Source organism: Sebastes fasciatus, chromosome 11, assembly GCF_043250625.1.
Source record: "Sebastes fasciatus isolate fSebFas1 chromosome 11, fSebFas1.pri, whole genome shotgun sequence".
NCBI classification, from domain to species: Eukaryota; Metazoa; Chordata; class Actinopteri; order Perciformes; family Sebastidae; genus Sebastes; species Sebastes fasciatus.
Genome location: NC_133805.1, coordinates 10728598 through 10754858, shown reverse-complemented (window position 1 = coordinate 10754858; position 26261 = coordinate 10728598). Strand labels below are relative to the sequence as shown.

General features: G+C 39.2%; 1 protein-coding gene across 1 annotated transcript; it reads left to right on the top strand.

Annotated features, from left to right (window-relative positions):
• The first annotated feature begins 6297 nt into the window (after positions 1-6297).
• LOC141776754 (transferrin receptor protein 1-like) lies at positions 6298-25970 on the top strand. The gene is made up of 18 exons (XM_074650536.1): positions 6298-6597; positions 13858-13902; positions 15784-16021; positions 16512-16695; positions 16827-17052; positions 17145-17267; positions 17419-17514; positions 18316-18455; positions 18578-18729; positions 18834-18953; positions 19146-19231; positions 19350-19413; positions 19516-19583; positions 19699-19766; positions 19936-20029; positions 20330-20551; positions 20755-20913; positions 22369-25970. Exons 2-18 carry the CDS (start codon positions 13870-13872, stop codon positions 22609-22611), a joined length of 2316 nt encoding a protein of 771 aa, XP_074506637.1. The 5' UTR covers positions 6298-6597; positions 13858-13869; the 3' UTR covers positions 22612-25970.
• The last annotated feature ends 291 nt before the right edge of the window (positions 25971-26261 follow it).

The following is a 26261-nucleotide window of genomic DNA, read 5'->3' as shown; positions in this document are numbered from 1 at the left end:
TGAGGGTTCATTGTTTTCTGAAGAGGACACCAAATGGTTTTTAAATGGGATTTAGCAGCATTATGGGAAACGGAAGACATTTCCTTCACATACGAGTCTGAAACTAAAGTTTTCTCTGGGATCAGAGTGGGTTTTATTAGCAGCAGTGCAGTTGTCACATTATAGCATTACAGCTAAGCTCATGTTGGCTTTAGCCTGTGAAATATATTGTATAATATAAGGATGCATTCTCTGATAAACTGTTTGACTTCATGTGTCTTTTGGTGTAACAATTTATGATGTGTGTTTGCTAAGGAACACTGAGAGGTAGGCACATGCTTCTGTTAACAAGTAGTTTTGTTGCCTAAGACTAACCAAGTCAATCTTTTCCTAAACCTAACTAAGTAGTTTTATTTTGAAAAGCCTGGAGTGGAAATTGACATGTGTATCACGTGTTGCTGGACATTCGTATGAAAAACCCCCCAGAAAATACAATATTGAAAGTCAGATACAGATACAGATACAGAGAGCTTTATTTATCCCCGAAGGGCAAATCAGTTTCTGCAGTCCACCGAGACATATACACACATTCATCCTACACAATCATCAATGACAGAGGGAACACAGTAGGTGGCATATGGGGAGGTGCAGATCAATAAAAGTACAAGATTAAAAATATTCGCAATAAAAACAATAAATACAAGAATAAAAATAAAAAAGGAATAAATAAATGATTAGAATAGAATAAAGTGCCAAGAGTATTTGCACATTGCAAATTACATTCCAAGAATATACCTAGTGCAAACACGGACAACCATTATGTGGTTAGTGCAAAATAACTGTACATTCAAAGTAAATAAAACATTTTTGTTGTCGTTCATTCAAGATAGTTACTCTGTGTTCAGCAGTTTAATGGCGGAAGGAATGAACGACTTGGAGTAGTGGTTTTGTCTTTCTGTGAGGCGGCAGATAGCGCCGTCCTGAAGGCAGTAGTGTAAACTCACTGGACAGGATGTGGTCGTGATTAATAATGTTTTTGGCCTTCTGGAGAACACGTTTCTCCCAGAGAGAGTTTAAGTTGCTCTGCTGGGCTCCGATGATTTTGGAGCAGACTTTCACAATGTTATTTAGGCAATTCCTGTCCTTCATAACCGAACCGTTAAACCAGCAAATAAATGAAAAAGTTAAAAGGCTCTCAATATATGACAAGTAGACAGTACACAGGATAGATCTACTCACACCAAAGGAGTTGATTTTCCGCAGCAAATGAATTCTCTGTTGGCTTCGTTTAACAATTGACTCAGTGTTTACATCGAACTTGAGATGAGAGTCAAACACTGTGCCCAGGTACTTATAAGAGTCCACGATGTCAACATCCTCGCCATGAATTGAATTATACTATGAGTGGGATTAACCTTGTTTTTTCTAAAGTCAATCACAAGTTCCTTAGTTTTTGAGACATTGAGATCAAGGAAATTTTTGTCACACCACTCGACACTCGAGTGTCATGAAAAAAAAGGGAATTTGTGTCTATGTACACAAATCAAATAGATAAAATGTCGTGACTATATTTCACAAACTGCTGTGAGACTGTGTTGTGTGGTTGCAGATTGCAACCAACTGAGTACCTCTCCGCTCACTCCTCCCTTTTCAAGACTGCCTCGATGTGAGCCAGCGAGTACAAAACCGTGGTAACGCCGTTCGCCTCGCTCAGAGGCCATCCTTACCATATTAACACTACTTTAGGAGCAACGGAAATCAGACGGCGGCTGGCGGTACCACGGTTTAGCACTCTGTGGCTCACATTAACGCAGTTTCACAAGCGTGCCGGAGAACTATGGTGGCCTAAGGTGAAAGGCCCTCGCTAGAGCCAGTGTTTGTTTTGAACAACATGGCGGACAATGTTAGGTTGTATAGGTGTACCTCATAAAGTGGTCACTATATGTAGCCTATTTCTCTCTGAACCACAGTGTCAACCTTGTGTGGCTAGATGACAAGTCGGGATCATATTTGCAGATATTATGCAACTTCGGAGGAAGTCGGGAACTCATCTGAAGTTCCTCAATGATGTTGACAGTTAATCTCTTATCTAACGTCTCCTTGTCCTACAACCGATGGGGATACTTTTACTTTGTTCCCTGTTAACATAAAAAAAAAAAATACATTTCTTGTGCTTCTGCTTTGGACTGCAACCAACAGCTAAATGATTGTCATATAACTTCTATTTAATGATATCTATTCACAAAAGAGGAAGTTTTCACATGTAGGCAGGGAACTAAGGTGTTGCATGAGGTGTTTCTTAATCATTTCAGCACAGTGGTTTGGTCTTGCAGCCTCCTGAGTCTCTGTGTGCATAGGTGTTTCTTAATACATTTTATAATGCCTAGACATTTCCAGTGAAAGTCCAGAACCACCTCCACGTTGCATTATATATTTTTTTTCCTGAGAAAACATTTCCTGTAGTGTTTTCGCACAGTTGGAGTACTGTTACAGTGCCATGAGTGGCGGCTACAGATATTGTGGAAATCTGTAAGCTTGCTGTGCTGTTCACCTCTAACACGTCTGAGGTAACAATTCAACCAAACAACACAGGCTAAAGGCATTATTACCTGTTGCTTGACACCAGTAGTGTCAAGTAATGATTACACTGAAATAGAGACTATTCAACCTGCTGACAGTCTCTATGGTGACTTTACATTCTTGGCCTGCGACCGCTCGAAACTGCAACAACCGACTCGCTGTGAAAAATGCAGTTGAACTTTCAGAACTCTAAATCCTCGACTGTGAGACCGCTGTTTTTAAGAGAGGACGGAAATAAATTCCCGTCATGTCTGACTGTTCTGTTTAGCAGGAGATATACAGCTGCTTTATTCGTGGCTATGAACATGCATGTTCTAAAAAACGGTGGACTTCAGAATCAGAAACAGAAACAGAAACAGTAGGTTTGCACATACAGGGAATTTCTCTTGGTGTTTTGGTGCATAATGATAAGTGCAAAAAGTCTAGAGACATCATGTAAAATAGAAAGAAAATGTAAGAAATTCATAAAAATGTATCTGTTTTTAAAGTGGAAGAGCTGTAGAGTATGAAGTAGATTTTCACTACACAATTATTGTGGCTAAAATAATTCATGATAACGATATTATCACAATATCTATGGAAAAAAATAAATACTATCAGTTAAATTCCTCTTTAATTTTGTTTATTGTGCGTTTTGTCTATTTTTTTGTTAAATAAATTACACTCAAAATACGAGTGTTGGGAGGTGGAGAGCGAGTCTGTAACCATAACTGTATATATATATAAAATTATTTTGAAGAGGTGCTGGATTATATACACGATATTAGCATATGTGTATTATTAACATGATATTAATATTTCATTTTTTAAATATCAAGGTTATCGTCAATACCGGTATACCTCAACACCCCTGAAGTTTAGTAGGTGTTTTTTTGCTGTATATAGCTACCTGGAAAATATATATCATAATGTAATTTTATTAAATTTCAAAACAATGATGGAAAGTGACCCAAAATGTGGGAAAATGATGCTGTGGGAAAATTATTAAAACCTGAGCTCAGACCTCCTAATGACTGGTGTGCACAAAACATACGTTAGCGGCCAGGCAGCGCGCATAAACATGTAATTACTGAAGATACCCAAAAGAGCAATTATACAGGGACAGGAACACAACCTTACCAAGGCTGTTTTGGTTCAAGAATCAATAATTAAAAGTGAAAGTAAATAAATGGGATTGCAAAACCAGCTATTGGAGAATAAAAAAGAACAACCTGTTGACAGAGATTTACTAATAATTTACCACCACTGGCGTCTGCTTTGCTCCTGCCCACCTCGAATGCCCAATCCCAGGAGCTGTTGATTTATCAACCCTGTCTGGATGAACATAACAGTGAGTGATATAAAAACCAAGTAAGTTAAGTAAAGGCAAATCAAACCTTTTCACTAAATAATTTACCAGAGTTGGCTTCAGTAACAACGGGCCGAGGGTTTCCAAACCTTGCACGTTAAGCTTAGATTGTATAATAATGCATTGTGTGGATATTAGAAAAAACAAGCCGAAATGGTCCCAGACATCTTAACTGGAATCTTAACGTCTGACTTAGTCAGCACACTGATGACCAAACTAAATAGACCTGCACTCACTTTCCTTTCCTTTCCTAAAGCTGATATTTTCACAGCTGCAGCATGAAGAAAACTATTATGTGGACTGAGAGCGAGGTCTGAAAAGTGAACAGTTCCCGGCACGCTGGTGTCATGTTGTTCTCATTTCAAGGTGAGCTGCAGATGGAAGTCGCCAATTTGTCTGTGACACACTGGTGGGGGGGTCATTCAAGGTAATCCTTGACTGAGGTGAATCCTATAGGCTTCTTTCCAAACTAAAATACTGGTATGGTTACAATATTTAAATAGGAACTAAAAAAGTTTGGCTATGATCTGCAATCTGAACTGTAAACGTGTCATTATTTTTAGTTTGGGATTAACTCAATTTATGTCTCATAGTATGGCTATAATATTCATATAGGCCTTATAGACTATTATTCCTATGGGCACATTTAAAGGTGCTATTGATAAAATTCAGCTACTAAATGTCTCATTCTCCCCCGTTCCATTGCATTTACTTCACAAGAAAATCTAGCCTGTGACGGGAGACTTTTGCCAATCACAGGTCATTTCAGAGAGAGAGCGTTCCTATTGGCTGTTCATTCAACAGAGGCAGCTGTGGCTCACTCACGGACTGTGATCAAACGGTCAAACTAGGCAGTGCTGATCAAATATGAATCAATATTCTGCTACTGTAATATATAAATATATATATATAATAAAATGAGAAAGTTTGCTCTGGCTGGTGGGCGGTGCTTGGTATTTCCTCAACTGATCTCAACATGGCTGCCGGGTCACAAACTCATTTTACAGCTAAACAGTACACTACAAGATGTTTCTGAAAACATTTGAGGTGAGAAATAGGCATTACAGTAACAGAATATTGATTCATATTTGATCAGCGCTGCCTAGTTTGACCGTTTGATCAGAGTTTGTGAGTGATTGACAGCTGCTCAGAGACGGCAGACTCCAGCTCGACTCTGATTGGTTGTTTTTCCTCCGGTCTGTGAAGATGCCATTAGGAGCACCGGAGGACACAGAGGCACAGGATTTTTTTTCAGATTACCTGTCTCATGCACTACTGTCAGGATATAGTGACCGTTTTATAAAAATAACTTTTTTAATCATATTTGCTCCATTTCTAACCACTGCAGCTTTAATAAATGTGCTGCATTCTAATGAAAAATTAACTCCAGTGTTTTGATGAAAAAGAAGATTGTTTTAGTATGTTTGGAGGTTTTGTTATGCTATTGTTGTATTGCACATGATTTTTTTCAGATTACTTGTCTCATGCACTACTGTCAGGATTTAGTAACCGTTTTATAAAGATAACTTTTTTTTAATCATATTTGCTCCAATTCTACCCAGTGCTGCTTTAAGTAAATCCGTCAAATAAAGTCCAAAGTGCATTTTGTTCCTCTAAGAAAATATAGTTGAGTAGTAGCACAAAATGAATAAACAAGTACCTCACAACTGAAAGTTAGTACTTGAAAGAAAATATAAATGGGTACTTCCCCCCACTGACAGTGACCTTATTTCAACTTCATGGTTGAAATAAGGTCAGAGCAGTAGGCTACAAAGTTTTAAAGTCATCTGTTTTAATATATAACTAACTTACAACAACTTAAATTAGTATAAATATATGTGGTAACTGGTAAGAAAAGTCAGATTTTCACTACATAATTATCGTGGCCAAAAGAATTTATAATAACGATCTTATCGCAATATCTATGGAAAATTTGAAAAAAACATAAATAATGCTATCTGTCAAATTCATCTTTAACTTTGTTTATTGTGCATTTTGTTTCTTTTTGGCACACGAAATATGAGTGTAGGGAGGTAAAGAGAAAGTCTGTAACCACAACTGTATATATAAAATGATTTAAGAGGCGCTGGATTATTTATACGATATTAGCTTATGTGTATTTATTATTAACATGGTATCAATATTTCTTTTTTTTTTTTTTAAATAAATTTTGTATAAGGTGTTTTTTTGCTGTATATAGCTACCTGTAAAATAGAATTATATATATTATTAAAATAGAATTATATATATTATTATTATATAATTTTATGTCACTTGAAATTCATTATTTATTATTCATTAAAATTTGTATAAATATATGTTGTAACTGGTAAGAAAAAAGATTCCCCCCCTCTTATGCATATATATAAACCAAAACTGACAGTGTCAAAAAGCACATGGAGGAAGCACCCTCCACCTCCACCAACAGGGCAATGACGACAGACAAGATCTCGCGATAGTTTATGATTTGGCGCGAGAACTTCACCAGGACGTGACGTTGTTAGCTACGCCTCTGCTCTGTAGTAAGCGCTGGTCCAATCCGATAGATAAAACTGGAAGCAGCATGGTCAAGGGCACCCGGCTGAAAGAGCACAGATAGCAGCAAGGAAGCAGCAAGAAGGAGAGCAACCTCGTGTCTAAAGGGCTGTCACAGAAGAACAGTCGGTTTAAGTCGTGTTGAAGAGAAGAAGGTGAGAGTTTTAATCCATCACAAACAAGCTAAGAAGCTAGATAAAGAGTTCAAACTGAGAGCTTATTGTACTGAAATGTAACAATACTCTCACTGCGGAAGGAAGGAAGGATGTACACCTTCTTTTACCTTTCAGAGAGTGTGTTAAACAAGTCTAAAATACTGCACTCCTTTTTGAGTAACTTAAAGTCATGTTACAGTTATGAATGAAATGCTAACGTGTCTGAACAAAGCGTGTAGCGTCACAGCAGCAGCAGCAGCTGTCACTGGTTTCAAGACATGTCTGCTCTCATTATTACTCTCGATATGAGTCTGTATTGGTTGTCACGTTGCCAGTTCAACCAGGGCGCCATAATGAGGGTGGCTGGTAGTCACGTTCATCTTGTATTGAGCTTATCTGTGCTGCTGCTGGTGTTAAATACAGCTATAGCTTCCTTGAATGACCCTTCCTGAGGGGTAACGGTGTCAGTAGGTAGACATTACACTGTCCCTGTTTGCTGACCTTGACAGGAGCAGCAATAGGCTTTCTGCAGAGATAACCTTATCTTTACTATTCATAGCTGTATAACCTCCAGTCTAGACTGTTTATTTAATAATAATAATAATAATAATACAAACAGATTGTGCATATTTAGGTGAAGCTAAATAAGCCAAGATTCAAGATTCAAGAGTTTTATTTGCCATTTGCACCTATAATAAGTACATTGGAATTCTGAGCAGTTTACACCAAGTCAGCTTTAAGAAAAGAAAAAAAGATAGAAAAGGCACAAGGTAATTACAGTACATTCAACTCAACACAATAAATAAATAAATAAATAAATAATTAAAATATAAAACGCCCTCAGTGTAGTCAATAAATAAACTAAACTACCCTCTGCATAGGAATGATACCCCAGAATACAAATATACAGTGTATATATATATATATATATATGCTCCATGACCATGTTAAAAGAACTTGTAACTCTTATAAAAAATAATAATTATAATATATTTCAGACAATTACAAGTACACAGTGGAAGGCAGCATATTGCACAGTATTACAGTCCTTTCAGTCATTCACATTTGTCAGAGACCTTATGTTACCATACGGTAGGAATTGGAGCTATATTTGGTTAAGGATGTCCCTAAGGTGGTATTAGTCATGAGTGAAACATGCAACACCAAGTAGCAGCAGGTGAACTTGACAACTGAAAAGCCTGAGAAAAAGAGCAATTAAGTATTGCCTCATTTCATTAAAGGTCACATACACAGTTAAACAGGTGTAACTTGTTATTTAGTATAGCAGTGTTTGCTTGTGTTTGCTTGTATTTTGTAGTAGTATTAGGCATTTGAATTTATTCATTTCCTACGTATCACGATACAGGGGGTACGATTTAATATATTACGAAACTGCAAATAAGGGGATATATCGTGATTTTTTTTTTTTTTAAATCTAATTTTAGGAAAACTGTCATAGTATAAAGAAAACACCACCATATGCATAAAATCTGAGTAAAAACAAGTTTTTTTTTAATGCAATCAGATCAGTGGGATCTGCATCTGCATTTATCACAGACCAATCCAACATTATAGCTACTTTGAGAGGGCACATTCACTGAGAGGACACATCTCTTTGCAAATTAATAAAAGTATTTATTGAGTTAATATTTGCATTCTTACTATTAATTAAAAATCAATAGTGTTTTTGAGAATCGATACAGTATCACAAAACATAATATTCCAATATTAGATTTTTTCGATATTTTCTTACACTCCTGTCTTCCACAAGGGTTTAGTATGTACCTGATAGACGGGCATACACTGTAGTGCCACCTGGTGGAACCCTGGTGTATATAGATAGGACCCACTTATTGTGAAAATGCCCCCAGAACCTGCATTATAGTTTAAAACAAACTGCTTAAAGCTGACAATAGCTCAGTGTCTCCTCTGCATAGAATACAACTGCATCCTCTGTTGCTGCTCCAGTCTATAATTCAGAATGTGCTGCTGTTTTATAAATACTTGTGCATTGCTAATACATGGGATTTGCCTGCCTCACTGCTCTACTTCTGGCTCATTTTCCCATGAGCAACTCGGAGCTTTTCACCCAGTGTGACTCTCACATGATGTGCCACAGCACAATGACTCCTACGCACCCCTGACCCCGCTCCCCTTCTCCTCTCCCGCTGCCCCCTATCGCCGTTCTCTTTTTCTCACCGTTTCTTTTTGTCTCCCACACCTCACTCTTTCCTCCCTCGACAATGTTTCGTACTCTGTGCATTGATCATTTTGTTCACTCTGCAAAAGTTGGGTGGAAACGGTTATGTTGCAAGACGCCTACAGGATTAGACCAATTTGTGAAGTTTTTGCAACCACCAAGGAACTTTTTTTAAAAATGAATGTTCATGATTACTGGAGATTTTAATCAGAGAGAAACATTTGACATTGAACTCCTTAATAATGGGAATTAATCAAGTTTGAAAGTTTGAAATTTCTTATGCTGGTTTCTATACTTGCTTGTGTTGAGCTGTATAATTATCAGCTTGTCAAGAGTGTTTTCTACAAAGTAAACAGGCTTATTGGTTATAAGATGGACTTGATGTGGTAGCATAAGTTCAGTAATCAAAGCTTGGCTTGTCAGTTGTTATATTGCCTATGCTGAATATCATTAATGGGTACACTCACTGTATGATAATGATTTTATATGATCCAAGTTATTTTCATATAACTTAATCTTGTCTAGTGGGTGTTCATAAAAAACTTAGATTTAAAACAGTGCTATTTCCTTGTGCTTTGTGCGTGTTTCCAGTTAAGACTCAACCACTAGTCAGACAGGGTTGTTTCTTAATTGTATGGTACCAGGAACGTCTCAACGCTCTTACTGTAACCGGAAGAACACAATGTGGCTCTTCCTGGAACGATGGAGGGATGTATTTCGATCACAAGTACATGTGATACAATCATTCCATGCTGTTTAATCAGATGTAATAACAGATTGTTCTTGCATGAGTTGAAAGTGTTCCCACGATAGATTAGTCATCAGTTTGTCTTTTGCGACACCAACTGACACTTAAACTCAAAGGTGTATTAAGAGCCTGACCATTTGCTGATGGCAAAGCCCTTCAGACAAATAGGTCTTTACCACCATAATGATAGTTATTATGTTCTATGTTATGGTTGCACTCACTAGTTATAATCATGTAATGTAGTTAAGGTATAATTTAAGTTGTTGTTTAAGTGTAGTGGTCATTGGTAAATGATGTCAGCATTATAAAATAAGTACATTGGACTGTCCTAACAGTGGGATTGCGTGCTTGTTCGATAAAGTTAATTTAGTGAATAAGTGTAATTGATTCAGTTATTGTATGAAAGGCGTTTTCACCTCCGACTTCTTGGCCCCCCCTCTCAACGACCCTCTGAACTGAGTTCACAATAGTTCTGTTGTAATATTAGAACAAGAGTCTTCTTGCCACAGCGTCTATAACCTATTTATGAAGCAATGGTTGCGTTTTTTCTTAAGGGATTTGTTCAGTTACAAAGAGCTCTATGAGGAAGCTACTTTTGCGACATGTTTGACCCAGGAAACCATAAAAAGAAATTCACCTTTCAAACACAGACTGTGATGTTGATTCTGTCTGCAGGGCTATGCTGTCCTTGAAGTTGAACATAATATCAGAGTTCAACTTTCTTACATGTTTTTTGCAATAGTTTTTTTTCATTCTGTCTGCATTATTTTAAAGGAAAAGTCTTTAACAGGTGAGAATGGCAGGCTCATCCACAACTTTTCTAAGTGCTCAGTGTGCAGAGGAAATCCAATATCGTCTCTTGTTAAAGTTTAGCGGAGGCCATGCTGTCCTGCCCTCATTTAGCATGACTGTCTAACAGGTTATGCCTGCAAGTGGCGTTCCCAGAAGGGCGTGACTCAAGTTTGCTCTTACTATCTCTGTTTTGCACGCACTTGGCTAAAAATTATTCAATGGAGATACAAGTCGGGGTTCAGAGACGACCTACGAGCAAATTGACCCCTTCAAGGACATAATGCACATGCTACCACTTTGTAGTGGAGCTGTGGGTCTTTTTTTGTGCTTGTACCTGTTCATTCTTGATTTGTGATTTGTTTTATATTGCTAATATCCATAGGTCTCTCAACTGAGCGAGTAGCTAATCTGATTAAAGTATTAAGGCCCGGTATGTTTGGTATGTAAGATTATAGACACGGCCCTGCCCACCTTAGAGCAATTAGCTTCACAAAGCAGCTAAGCCTGGTCTGATACCATTTTGTTTTAAAGTCCATATTCGTCAAGTGTCTTTAGGTTCTATAAGATCTATAAGGAAATGTGTGGCTACTCATTTAGTCTGTGACCTTTAGGTCTAATGCACTTGGTTGTATCCTTCCTCAAGGTTGCAGAAGTCAAGGGAGTCCTGGGGTTGTCTGAGGCCAAGCCACGTTCTAAAGTTAGCTGTACTTCATAATGCCGAGCATAGCCAAAGTGTTTTCCGAGCCAAGTTATTGTATGGCTGCACCCTCATTTGCTTTATTGAATACACTCCGAGTACAAGGTTAGGCTTTTTATTCGTGCTGTCTCGGAAGCACGCTGTCGGAGTTTAGCAAGGCCATGCTTTGGCGCTGCAAATTAGTGCAGGCCTGCCTGGTCGTTTGTGTCCCGCTGGCATTTGCCCACACACAAGCTCTCCTCACGCAATGTCCAGTTTGGGATCTCCTGCCTGTAAATTGGCCCGTAGGGATCATTAAGAGTTTCTTTCTCTGCTGTTCAGCCGCACAGCACACAGCATAATCACTCCAGGCAAGGAGTCTGCATCTTTTTTTGTTGTCTATTTCCAGTTTTAGCTTTACTTTTGTTTCATTACAGAATAAACTGAACAGAGATGGTGCACAAAGCTGTGAGCCATATTTGGAATATGTGCTTTGTGCTCGAGTCTACTGTCAACAAAACAGTGTTTTATTCCGTCCAAAGTTCGGCAAGTGTGGTAATGGTTTAACCCCTGAGAGGCTATATAATTCTCTTTAACTTCTTCTCCATTACTGGGTTTGATAAGACCAGGGTTGTTTGAGAAGTTTTGGTCTGTTTTGTTCTCTGAAGGTCAGACAGGGAAGGAGAGGTCATGAGCGCTCTCTCAGTCAATGCAATGCATCCTGTATGCACACTATTGCTTAGATTAGGGTTGGGTAAGAGTTGCTTTGCTTATGGCTTAAGAAGTTAGTTGGTTGGTTTAAGGTGGAACTGTGTGAACCACCGCCAACTCTTCATGGAAAGGCCTTTCGTTAGAGGGTCATGTTACCTACGATAGTATTTTGCAAATGCTTTGAATGTGTAGGTAACCCCCTGTAGCCGAGAGATAAGGACAAGGAAAAAAAGTACAACTATCTAACCGGGTTATATGGCCTTTTGTTGTCTATAATGATGCCCTGTCAACTGGTAGACAGCCTTTCTCCAACCCCATTTGTGTTTTCTGCATGCACGTTGTTGCCCGGTATGTATTGTTGTAGAAACATGGCGTAACTTTGCACAGCTTCTTTTGTTGACATCCAGTTGTACGAGCCGTATTGGAACAAAAAATCACCGACCTTCCCACCCACCATTGTGCTTTTATGGTGAACGAGGAAGTGATGCCACTATTATTATTCTGTAGCGTGTGTTGTTCATTGAGTAACTTCCCCAAAAGGGCATACACGATGTCTCTGCAATACAATAGAATAGTACATGTGCTACTACGTGTATTCAATGTTGTGCTTGTGAACCTTATCATCACAAAAGGATGTGTTGAAGTCTGTGATAAGCCAATCTTGTTAGACCTCTTAACCACTGTAGTAGTCACATACACTGTCTGCTACTAAACCACCGCTAAATGTTGTGTTTATTACAGACATTAATAAACTGTCACCTTTTTAAGTTTAAATGATAATGACTAGGGGTGTAACGGTACACAGAATTTACGGTTCGGTATGTTTTCAGTACAAGGAAGAAAAAAAAAATGCAGATAACTTTTTTCCATTTATTTTGAAAATGTAAACCATTCACCTGTGGGACATTGGCTATAATTCTACCTTGGGATTGACAGGTCGCTACCATGACATTTTCCGGTCTGGGAGTTGTCCGCATTTTCGTCTTCCAACTTTTACCCTTTCACCGTGTGTTTTCAGTTCATGAAAGTTAATCGTAACATTTTGGTCGCCTAAAAACGTCTTATTCAGTGTTCGGTGGTACTTAGCTCCACCCTCGCGTGTCACTTCTGGTTGCAAAAAACCAAGATGGCGACGGCCAAAATGTTTAACTCGATACTTCAAAACGGCAGTCCACAAATCAAAAGGTGAAGTCACGGTGATTACGTCCACTTCTTAAATACGATCTATGGTTATTACTCAAAATTGTCACATGGCCAGCATGGAAAAACAGCTGTAGAAGGCCATGAAGTGACTATGCAGTGTCCCGAGTGTTAAATATCAGTGAATCAATAGAAATTTTCACTGAGTGGTCAGAAATTCTATACTGTAACACTGTCTCTCCTACGCCTTAATATGCTTTTATAATAGATGTGATGATTCGTCTGATATGTGTATGATATATCATACGTATGAGATATGAAAGCAAATTGGTTCTAATTGGTTATTATCTCACATAAGAGATACAGGTTTTGACCCTCCGTAGATGAAGCGCCTTACGTAGCAAGCCTCTCTCTCCTGAGGGCGATCACATGCATAGCTCGAATTCCACTAAATATTGATTATAATATTTTAAGAAAACACACAGAAGACTTGAATTACAGGTTTTGTTCCTCTGTTACATTGAAACCCTGCTGTGTTTGGCCCCTCTTTTGAATCAAAGCTAGTTCTTCTGTTATTGTATTCTTTTGGCGATGGAGTTCACATGGAGGCTTGGAGTCTGTGTTGACCTGTGTGCTGGACACTGGTCTTTTGTGACTCGGAACAGTGCTGCCTTTCAAGTTTGCAGCAAAGGAAACCCCATGGATGTTTGGACAAGAGGTGGGACGTGTTCTTTGGACACCCCGTTATTCCAAGAAGTGAAACAGTAACACACTGTATAGAAATAATGTATAATCATATTCCACCTAAGATCATTTGAGTATAACACACTCATCCCTTGTAGACTTGAAACATAGCAGTTAAAAAGTATTTATAGCCATCAAGTCTACAAGGGATGAGTTTAATACTCAAGATAGAGTTTGAAAGTCGACTACAATCTATCTTTAGGCCTGATGCTTCACTAATACACTTTCTTTGTTTGTTTCCCTTTGTAGATCGAAGCAGCAATGGATCAGGCAAGGTCAACGATATCCAAAATTGTGAGTATTACAACCTAAATCCTAAAATAACCAGCATTGCTCTAAAGGACTTATCCTCCCCATTATTACCACTTCTGAAATGAGTGTTGTTCTAACTGCCCGTGTTGCACAATTGAACGTTTGGGAACAGATAATTATTACTTTACATTTCATCAACACCATGCTGAATGATTATTAGGAAGAGTGACTTGAGAATATTTTCAGCACAGTTAATGTTGCATATTATTTATGTGCTGTAAATTTATCTTGAGTGAGATTAGTGATGGGATTATTTTCTAATCGGTGCAAGGAACAAAAACTGTACCACTTTTAAATAAGGCATTCTTTAGGGGTTTATAAGCTATAACATATAGTTGTTGTTATTAAATCATTATTCTAGCTCTCGAAAAACACATCCTCGTGCTTATTTACCCGCAATAAGTACAGTAACGTATCAATAAAGAATGTGAAACAAGCACAGGCACAGTTTGTGTTGGTTCAGGGGGCTCACTAAACCCTAGAAATGCATCTTATATTTTTGTTATAATAATATAGAACTAATAATTTATTGTAATGATGAATAATATCGACCTTGTTGTGTCTTCATATTGACAGAGTAAGAAACCAACAAGATAAGAAGATAGATTTGTGGTATTTTTTATTTACTTATAGCCTAATAACATCGGATACTCTCCGTCCACACACTGTTATGCATATGCACTGTGTTATGCCACGTAAACAAACCACGTACCTATCAGCTGTGCTTTCAAGATCAGACTAGAGAAGTAACCACTTGAAAGATGGGAGAGTAGTACTTGTTACTAGTAGTACGTGAAAATGAGACTGAAAATGAGCACCACGCAGTCCTGGTTCCACCAATAGTGAACTACTTCCTGTCAGACGTTAAACATAAATGGCAAAATAAACATTATTCAACATTTAAATTTTTTTTTTTCATTTTCCCTTACATAGCACAACCCATCTATGTTAAAGTTTGTCACAACAATTTTTTAAAATTACTTTTTTATTGAAATTAATATGTAGATATGTAGACATTAACGGAAACAGGGAGCAGTTCTCCATTTTCCTCTTGGCAGTTCTTCGAGGCAGAAGATCTGAGTAGTGCTCATTTTCAGTCATCGTCCATCCTTCTTTTTTAGTTCTCCAAAAGCAACTGCTGTAAGTTCATTTTGTCACACACTTGTTCAGCATTCTATATCTATGCATATTATTTATTTAAGAGAGATTTGTGATTGTTATGATGAGGTTTCTAGATTGTCTGCCATGTGCTTAGGCCTACAAGCCTAATCACAATTTGTCAGAAACCATAGTACTTTTTTAATCGAGCGTAAAATGTTTTGATCTCTGAAGCGCTCACACACCGACGGATATGTTAAATGTGCTACTTTGTTTTAAAAAAATGACAGAGAAAGAAAAAGAGCTAGAAAGAGTGGGTGATCATGAAAGTGAAACGAAACAGAAACTCAGCTTTTACAGTAATTTATTGTGGGTATTTTACTACTTATTTTACTTTGAAAAATACAAATAAAACTCTAGTTAGTAGAGTCATATATTGTGATATAGATATTGTTATTTTAACAAAAGGATTCCTTCACTACGAAAAAACCAAGAAGCCCAACTGTAACTGTTAAAAAAGGTGTCGACAAACTGATTTACTGTGGGGGCGTCAACTTGTATACTCCATTATTTTAAAGTACTTATTAGAAAGTGATACCAAAAACTGTATTGCTGATACTGGACATTTAAAGGGGAACCTTGTACTTTCACATCCATAATACATCAGTCAAGTCATTATCGGACATAACCCCATTTGTCACATATGACCTTAGCTAAATAATAAACCATATTTTCTCCTCATACCGCATCGTTCTGTCGTTACAGTTTAACGGGGAGCCCCACTCCTACACACGATTCAACTTGACCCAGAACATGGAAGGCGACAACAGCCAGGTGGAGATGAAGCTGTCTTCCGACATGGACGAGGAGGTCGGGGGAAACGGCGTGGGAGAAAACCTCAATCACAACTCCAACCGCAAACCCTACGTGGCTCAAAAGCTCGGACGCACGCCGAAGAACCTCTGCTTCATGGCCGCCGCCACCCTCCTCATCTTCATCATCGGTAAGATGATCCTATGTTTATAATAAGAAGTAAAAAATGTTTACAGTTCAACCAAGATGAAACTGAATTATTAATTAGATTTAAATTCTCAGAAAGAGAAACTGAATTATCTAGAACAAGAAAACTGGTGTCACCTTAAGTCTCATGTGGGGAAGGTCCGCATATCTGCTTTTTATCATCTGAAAACACACTGCTCAAGTGTGACCGTGTCCTTCTCTGAGCAACACAGAGAAACCAAGACAAGCTTTTATATCTAGAAGTCAGGCTTTGGCATGTAGTGGTAGATTCAATGTAATTCACTGGACGTGAAAGGTATACATACTGTACAGTACTGTCATCTGTTGGTGGTGTAGTATTTCAAAATGCTGACTGTTTGGTTGAGCTGTAACTCGATGCCTTTAGTCTGTTCTTGGATGCCCTTCTCTCTGTCCGTGCCATTGTTCCTCTCTGTCCCTGATTGTTCCTCATTGAAACCGTTGCTTCTGTACAGGCTACTTGATCGGCTACCTGGTTCATCGAAAGAAGGATGTGACTCCCATCTGTGCAGCCTCCGTGGCCACTTTTGAAGAAACAAATGCTGTCGAGACCGGTGCCGCCCCCCTCATGGACTGGGACGATGTCAAAAAGCTCCTCGCTCAGAAACTCACCGCAGCCAAATTTGAACCGGTCTTCAGGTAAACATAAAACCCCCTCACACACAGCTTGTAGAATCTGCTGCGAAGCAAAATGTCTATTCATTCATAAGTGAGTCATTGGTTTTTGTCTCGTTTCTTTCCCCCTCATGTTTTATTTCCTCCTCTCCCAGTGAGTTTTCCAGTGCCAACCACCGGGCTGGTTCTCCAGGTGACGAGGCTCTGGCGAACAAGGTGATCCAGAAATTCAAAGAGTACGGCATGAAATCCTGGACCGATGAGCACTTTGTTAAGGTTGACGACCCCCCAGCTTCTGGCTCCAACAGTTTTGTTTTCAAGAGCGGGAGGGAGGAGCGTCCAGAGGGCTTCCTGTCCTACAGCGCCAATGGAACAGTAACGGTAATCTATAAGATAAATGAAGTAGAGATTTTTGTATTATTATGAAGTAGAGAAAAATACAGTATCTTATTAATTATTTATTTTTTTCCCAGGGTGCCGTCTTGTATGCATATTACGGGCAGGAAAATGACTTCACGTTGCTGCGGGACAAGAGCATCAACCTGACCGGCAGGGTCATGCTGGTCAGAGCTGGTAAAATCAGCTTTGCCGAGAAGGTGGGTGCTTATATTAAGAAATTCGGTATAACTTTTAATATTACAGTAAACTTTCTTCTTCTTTTCTTCTCTCCTCACTCTAAAGTTCATGATTCTTGTGCGAATTCGTATAATAATTTCCATTACTCCTCTTTTTTATTTTTGCTTACAGGTCGCCAATGCTGCCAAAACGGGTGCCTCTGCTGTGCTGATCTACGCGGACACCGACGAGTACTCTATTGGAGCAAACACTCAGCTCTTTGGACATGTGAGTGAGGACAGTTTAGAAGATGAAACCCACTGGAGAGACATAGATTACATATTTAGTTTGTTCAGTGTACTGATGATATTACATCGAACAACTTTAAAGGCACCCCTTGGTGCCATGGAGCCATGTATTGATGGTGGTTCCCTGTTTTGTTTGTATTTTGCCGATGGTCTCACATTAGTCCATTAGTGGTGGCTCTAATGTAGCAAGAAAGGTAGCAATACGCCTGCAAAAAGCAGAGTAGGGGAAGACTGCTTGTTATTGGGTGAATCCCAAGTCTCTTAATTGCATCCACGTTTTCCTCAGAGGAGACCATGTGAGGAGAGAGGAAACGAGGAAATATGTTGTTAGAGAAATGAGACGTCCTTTCCTCTGAAGCCTCACGTGAAGCAACGTCTGTTTTATGATGACGGTGTCAGCTGATCACAGTTTGATCAGCTGTCAGTTGGCTGTAAAGACTTTTAAAATATTTTTAAGTAGAGCCTACCATTTAATGTTAAGCCAGAGGGGGGGACTAAGCCTTAAAACTAATATTTAAAAGGATTATTTGATTTCTAAAGAGAGTAATCTTGGGTATAAGAGCTTAGAAGTCAATGTGTAAATTGTCTGTAGAGTATTTTTCATATAATTTTCTTAATTTCAAATTTAGAAATTTGAGAGTAAGGCTCCAGGCTGCTGGGAAGATAACTCAGGAATACAAAAGCATTCAAAATGTCACAGTCAAGTCATAGCTGTGGGCAAACTAAAACCTGTTTTTTAAAAACTGTTTACATTTAACCTTCTTCTGTCCGTCTGCCACAGGTCCACCTGGGTTCAGGGGATCCCTACACCCCAGGCTTTCCTTCCTTCAACCACACCCAGTTTCCCCCCATCCAGTCTTCAGGCCTGCCGAAAATCTTGGCTCAGACCATCACAGCAGCCATGGCTACCAGCATTCTGAGGTACAGCTCACATACGCTGCGGAAACGACGCACTAAATATTCCTCTCGCCCTGTGACTGTTTGCTCCAGCTGACTCTGTCGTAGCTCACACGGCGCTAACATGTATCGTCTGCATCCTACAGGCAGCTCGGGGGTCAGAATATGCCGGTGCAGTGGGGAAGCCTCAACAAACTGGGAGAGGAGAGCGACGTTATCACCGTGTCGGTCAACAACGTTCTTGCCGAGAAAAAGATCAATAATGTCTTCGGGGTCATCAAAGGCTTTGTGGATGCAGGTACAATGAGGTTTAACAACTGAGAGATACTGCGATCAGGAAGTCAGTGTACTGAAAAAGAATATGGGTGATGAATGTCTTTTCTTTTTTTTTTTAAATTGTAGATCGATATGTGGTTATCGGCGCCCAGAGGGATGCCTGGGGTGCAGGTTTTGCCGCGTCGACCGTCGGCACCAGCGTCCTTGTTGAGCTGGCACGTTCCATCTCAGATATGGTGAAGAACGGTAAGTCTCAGTGGCAGCTGAAGGGGAGTTTTTAATGTCAGATTTTGACTAAAATGATATTGATGGATTTGATCTACACTTCATATCAGATCGTACATAAGTCATTGAGCAGCTGAAGAAAGTGGTCCGAGGCTATGCTTTGTCAAAATCTGAGTATTTTCTGTAAATGTGCATTCGTTGTCTCCTCGACAGACGGATTCAAGCCGAGGAGAAGCATCGTGTTTGCCAGCTGGAGTGCCGGAGAATATGGGAGTGTTGGCGCCACCGAGTGGCTGGAGGTGAGAATCGCACAATTCATTTTGTACTAAAGGTTTTCCCATCTGCAATTTTCTTGATCAGCAGTTTTGGTGTTAGTACTCCTTCCTTAAATTTTTTTTTTTGTTTTTCCATATTCAGGGTTATGTTACCTCTCTGAGCATGAAAGCCTTCTCCTACATCAACCTGGATGGAGTTGTACAGGGTATTTACTTCTACGCTATTAAATATTTAACAGCTTCCTGTGCCTACAATATGACGGTACATGTGATTTTCAGAATGACTGAGTGTAAGTCGTCTTTTCCAGGTCCCAAAGGATTTAAAGTGGCAGCCAGTCCCTTGATGCACAGCCTGATCCAGAGCACTATGAACGAGGTAAACCCACAGCTGGAAGCACATTTAATACAAGCCTGTAGTATTGTCATTAGAGAAATAATATCATCAATTTATTTGTGAATGTTCAGTTTATATAATATACGTATCTCCTTAGGTGAACTCCCCAAACAAGGCTGGGACTCTCTCTTCTCAATTTGCGAGGGGCAACTGGGAGACATCTGTGTAAGTTTGACCAGGCTGTTCGGTCCAATCACATCCATAGTGTGTCTCATCAGTGTTTATACATCTCCATGACATCCAAGCTGTTCTCAGTAGTATCACATCCACAGCTGGAATGTGTAGGTTAACCGTCATTCTCATGTTTGGCTAATGTTCACTAACTATTTTCCAGGTTGGAGCCTCTGAAGATGGATAATGCTGCGTATCCTTTCCTCGCCTTTTCTGGCATTCCCTCGGTCTCATTTGGATTCACCTCTGGTACCTCGGTAAGTCATCCCGTCGTACTATAAGTTAAATTAAATATTTGAGTGTTAATTGATTTCCAATAATCAATATTTACTTACGTTTGTATAAAGCAGCATATTTGCCCACTCCCATGTTGATAAGAGTGTTGAATACTTGACAAATCTCCCTTTAATGTACATTTTGAACAGATCAAAAATGTGTGATTAATTTGCAATTAACTATGGACAAGCATGTGATTGTGTTATAATATTTTAATTGATTGACAGCCCTAATTTTATTTCTAACTGTAATTCTTAACACATCTTGCTTTTCCCTCTCAGGACTACAAGTACTTTGGCACAATGCTGGACACCCGGGAGAATCTGAACTTGGTGACGGGCAACCAGGTTCCTCAGCTGGCTGAAATAGCGACCCGGTTCGCGGGTCACATGGCGCTGAGGCTGGTCCACGATCACCTGCTGCGGATGGACGTGATGAAGTACTACAAGGTTATACGCATACAAGTGGGGAAGATCAACGCGAAAGTCAATGCTGTTCAGAGGGTGAGTGTCCCGTATGCAAGAAATTAATAATCAATGAATTGTGTATATTTAACTCCGCATTGAAATTCAAGCTTTCAGTGCCTTTTTTAAATTAATTTTGTTGCTGTTTTTTTTTCTCAAATGTGCCTAGAAGATGCACATCCATTTAATTTTGTTTATTCCAAACACTAAATGACCCGGGTGGATGCTCCGTGTGCTTCCAGATGCAGCCCCAGCTGTTGCCCAAGGCCCTGTCAATGCAGTGGTTGAGCTCGGCCACCGGCTCCTACAGCCGCGCCTCCAGCAGGCTGATGGCAGACATCCAGAACAGCGACCTGGAGGACATCGAGATGTGCCGTATCATTAATGACCGCATAATGACGGTAAGACCTGGACTAGATACGTGCAAAAACAAAGTTATTGCTGCATATTCTGTGGGTACGCCCTCCGGTTCAACTCTCAACATGCCTTAATTGTGGGGTATCTTGAGGAATAAATAATCTTCTGTTTTTTCCTTAAAACCAGTTTTCTTAATCAGTGGCAGAAAATATGTGTTCATGTAGGACACCCAATGCTTATAGTAAGACAGAGTTGGAACAGTTTTGGGTATTTCACAGGAAACATTTGTGTGTTTTTGTATTTTTGTCCTTGTCCTTGTCCTTTTGTCCTTTTGATATCGGCCCGATACTGACTCAGATAGCTGGATTGAGTATCGGTGACAACGGGGCTGATCTATTCAGTCCTAAATGTATATACTATATACATTATATACTGGGATTTTAATTTGGACCAATCTGTTGCTGCATTACAAAAGTTTACACTTTTGTAATTCTAATAATTGTAGTTCCTGTTAATTTTGAAGATTTTTTTTTACTAAGTTGCTGGAGTACGATTTATTATTTAATAATAAATAACAGTTACTTGTAATTAAAAAAAAATTTAATTAAAAAAATATATATTTGTTACATTTTGATTTACAAAGTTAAGAAAGCAATGTTTCAGTCAGGCCTAATGTTTCCTTACTCACAAAAGAATGACTTAAGTCACTTCCACACAGTGAGGCATACAGTTTATTAATTAAACACTGGTATAGGATCGGTACTCGGTATCGGCCGATACCCAAAGCCCAGGTATCGCTATCGCTATCGGGACGGAAAAAGTAGGATTGGTGCATCCCTAAGGTAGGGGAAGAAATCGATACAGCATAGTATTGCGATATTTTGCGTGGCAATATTGCCAGGTAACTGTCAACCTCTTAACAATCTGATTATAGTAGGCTCAGATACTGGTATCATATGAAACTAGGAAACCTAAAGAATCAAGTTCCATCAATGTCATGTTAGCTTGTCTGGAAGAATGCTAAATAACGCTCCAAACAACTGGCATGGCCATTTTCAAAGGGGTCCCTTGACCTCTGACCTCAAAATATGTGAATGAAAACTCTGAGATGAACAGAGTGAAAACTGTATCTTATTAGATAAAACAGATGTTGACAAACTGCATCATTTGCAGTTGAAAAGAGGTAATACATTTGCAATATATCTTATCGCAGTACTCCTCATATCACAAAATCACAATAAGATCTGGGGGCCTCCGGTGATTCCCACCCCTACTAATTATGACAATGTCACACAAATGTTCAATAGGATAAAATGATGAAGTGATGACATTTTTGACAGACATGGAGGTAAACTGCAACTCGTGGCGGAGGCATACAACCGCAAGGCGGTAATTCTAGTTTTAGACTAGATGTAATTTAAGAGTCACTTCATCTTATTCATCAAAGCAAAACAACAATCCAGTGACTGGACCATTTTTCTCTCCTCGTGTTTCCATAGGTGGAAAAGAACTTCCTGTCGCCCTATGTGTCTCCACAACAGAGCCCTTTCCGCCACATCCTGCTGGGCTCCGGACCTCACACCCTCAAGGCTGTGTCCAACCACCTGGAAGCCCTCAGGACCGACGACCCCAAGGCAGACGCCGACCTGTTCCGCAACCAGTTCGCCCTGGCGACCTGGACCATTCAGGGCTGTGCCAACTCACTAGCAGGGGACATCTGGTCTTTGGATAATGAAATCTAAAAAGTTAATTCACCCCCCTCCTCCTGCTTTGTTCATGATTTGACCCTCTCATCACAACTGGAGTGAAAACCAGTAGGCTGTGATCATTAACCAACAGATGCACAGCTTTTTAATTTAATTTAGTGGAGCCGTTACTGAACGGATACCAATATCAGTCATCCCCTCCAACATTTGAGTGATGAGCTCATCTTCCATCTTTCTGAAATTCTCCATAAAGCCAAACATTAATGATATAAATGTTCTTAAGCCTTAAAGCCTTAACAAAAAGAAACTTTAGAGGGTCATTTTCTTTTTTTTCTTTCTCCATTTTGGAAAGAAAAAGTCTTCATTAACTTTAACACGTGGCATTTAATTACCACATTCTGAACACTTTGGTGCTACCTTCAAATAGCCATGTTATGTGGCAGTACTACTTAAAATGATGTTACCCTCATGAATGAGTTGAATGTAGTGAAACTGAGGCTTCTTCAGCACAGTATCATCAGGTCACAATCACAGGACAGGCTGTGTTTGCCAGCTCAGAGACGAATGAAACGCAAAAAAGGCCAGTATGATATTATAAGCTAACGACTTTCCATCTGTTTACCATAATTATTACAAATCAAATCTGCTGGTATTTTTCCACTGGTGCTGTAGCCTCGCGTTCAAACCTGAGCTGGTTCGTATTGGTAGCTATAATTACATACTGTGCTGAAATCTGCTACTCAACTCAGAGATTCAGAAGGTGCTGAAAAAGGACCGAAGATTATTAACCATAATGGCGCATTCACACCAAGCGCGGAGCGAACTTTTTACGTGGCATGATTCCATAGAAAGTCAAAGCAAAATGCGACATTCGCGCGAGTTGAAATAATTCAACTAGAGCAAAAAAATTTGTGTGACGCTGTGTCGCGAAAGCCCATCAGCGCTGAGATTCTCCCATGATTCACTGATGTCTTGATGTAGTTGAATCAGAGATGGAGGACAAACTTATTGTGGCCGTTTGCAGGCACCAAGAGCTACGATAGTACCTCATATCTTTACAGAGACGGGACGAAACTCTGTCTATTAGGGCTGTGTTATAGCACGAATCTGGCAATACAATACCTTCATTATACAGGGGTTACGATTCAATATACCGCGATATATTAATAATGTATATGTTTAATTAATTAAATGACAGCCTAATCTGTTTATTTTGGGTAGCGACGTGTGGCTTGCTAGATAGGCGACAGTCAGTGCAATGACACTGTATTTGAATACAGCATGGTGAAATTCACAGAGCCCCGCCGGCGTTTTTTCCGACATATCTGGGACTTCCGCAACATGAACAAAGCATCAGCAGTGGTTATTTCCTCCATGGTTGATGGTGGAAATAGTAGAAAGAGAAGTTGATGTTGGTATCTATGGAGACAAGCCCCTTCTCCTCTCCGGCACGTCTAGAACGAGTAACGCGAATGAACACGAATGATCCCGGCGGTCCAACTCGTGCGAGTAAAGCGAGGCGAAAATTCGCTTGGTGTGAATGCGACATAACACAGAGTTGTGTTGCACGTAGAAATAGATTTTTGGGACAATCAGCTGGCATCGTTTAACAATCGTGCAGCATTGATCTTTTTAAGAGAAGTCCTAATTACATGCAACAATTTAAAAAAGAAAAATGTAATAACCTGATTCGTCCGCCTCCTGACATGAGGGCGAATCTCTGCAGGCCTTTCAAAAACCCCCGAGGGAGAAGATCTCCAACCATGTGGCACTGAAACCGTACGTCTATTTATTGTGTTATTTATTTATCAGTGGCAGGGTTCACTATAAATAGTTTTTTTTTATTGCCTTTTATAAAAAAACATAGTGTATAATTATCGGGAGCAGTGCCTTCCATAATTATGACAGTTATACTGTCGAAATGACAAAAGCAGCATCTGCTTAAAAGGAAGTGTACATGTTGACCGACGGACAGGACTGAACACTGAACCATCAGGAACTTCTCAGAAAACAGCACAACTCTTTTAAACTGACACTGGATTGGTCTTTTTTTTTAAGGCAAGGCCAGCTCATGCATCACACCTCTCTGTCTGTCAGTACCGGTCCCTTGGTCACATGTACACCTCTCAAAACATTATCGGGAGCAGTGTCTTCCATAATGTGGAAAAAACTAGAAGGTAGTTTTTGCCTACCAGTGTGTGTCCGTATCGGAGGCAGTGCCCTCCATATTTCACTGTAGGAGTGGATGTTTTTATTATCGGGAACAGTGTTTCCCATAATGTGTACATATTCAATGCATCGCTACACAATGCAACAATGTTGTCCGCATCTTTAGATCCCATCTGTCATGTTTCAAATGCTTATGTAGTTTTAATTTCAGCTCTTTATGAAAACGTCTGTCTCATTAGTAAGGTAAAGAAGCTGTCTTTACAGTTATGGGTTTCTTTAGTGAGTTATTTCAATCAAATGCTGGTAATGTGTTTTTCTTCGGGCTTTATGATATGGAACTGATATGGAAAGCCTTTTTGCTTTGAAGAAAAAAATGTTACAAACATGTTTGGGACCCCCGGTTAACAGCGGTGAGGTCCACTAATTCCAGAAAAAATCAACTCGACAACAAAATGGGTTTTGTTTTTGATGATTCAGTCAGTCGGTGTGAAAGTACATTCTACCTTTCTATTTTGATGTGTTCATTCATTGTTGTTAAGAGATTTCTTTGTGCCTTTTTTTTTGTTTGTTTGTTTCATGACTGCATAGAGCTGAGTTTCTACATACAGTACTTAAAGAGGTTTTTGGAGGATGTATATTTGGCTTGTTTTGTTTAGTTTTGACATTTCTGCATTTCTTTTTTTCCCCCTGTTGTCTGCTAGAATCAAACGTTACTGGTTTTAAATGCCTGTTATGCTACTACACATTGAGATAAAGTCACAGGAAGAATGAAAATTGTGAAAAATGAAAGTACAAAATCGATTTAAATGGGATTTAAAAATTACACAGTGAATGTTACAGTAGTTAATGTGGTCCTCCTTTAGCTAAATCTGGTCTTTTAGTTTCCTTTTTTTTTATGAAATCCACCCGGCCTCAGCAGAAAAACCTGAAGTTGAATTGTTTTAGATCAGTCATTTAAGAATGATCTATTAACCGTTCATAGTTTGAATGCTTGAACTGATCTGCTGGGCTATAATGAGGCATGTTCTGGAAGTTACATTTCTAATATTGGCGTCTTGCTGAGGACGCAGATGATTTGGCAAATTTGGTCTTTCAAAATTCTGACAACGTGGATGAAGAATGCGTTTGGGAATTGTTAAAATAACAATGCATTTTGTTTTTCTCAAACTATACAGATTTGCTTCGCTTCACATTTTTTGTTGCTGCAATAAACAATCACATCACAACTGTTGAGTCATGGTATGAACATTAGTTCAAATGATCTGTATCTACTGAGTTCATTTTGAGACTTCTTTTACAGTTACATAGAGCTATAAATATAGTTTGAATGTGTCACTATGATAGGTCTTAACTTTGTTTTATATAGAACAATCTGAATGATGTGTTCACTTAGAATAATTTAGTCATGCACATGATCTGAAAAAGTGTCTTGGCGTGAGCTGTAAACAACTCGTGTCCACGGTGAAATTCCTGCAGTTCAACTTACAATGAACAATCCTGTCAGAAATGCATTGAAT

Bases quoted from the DNA above. Each gene is read 5' to 3' on its own strand.
- LOC141776754 (XM_074650536.1), top strand. From the start codon at position 13,870: ATGGATCAGGCAAGGTCAACGATATCCAAAATT. The intron at 19,584-19,698 runs GTAAACCCACAG...GTATCTCCTTAG, and splicing joins TCCAGAGCACTATGAACGAG to GTGAACTCCCCAAACAAGGC. The intron at 19,767-19,935 runs GTAAGTTTGACC...ACTATTTTCCAG, and splicing joins GGCAACTGGGAGACATCTGT to GTTGGAGCCTCTGAAGATGG.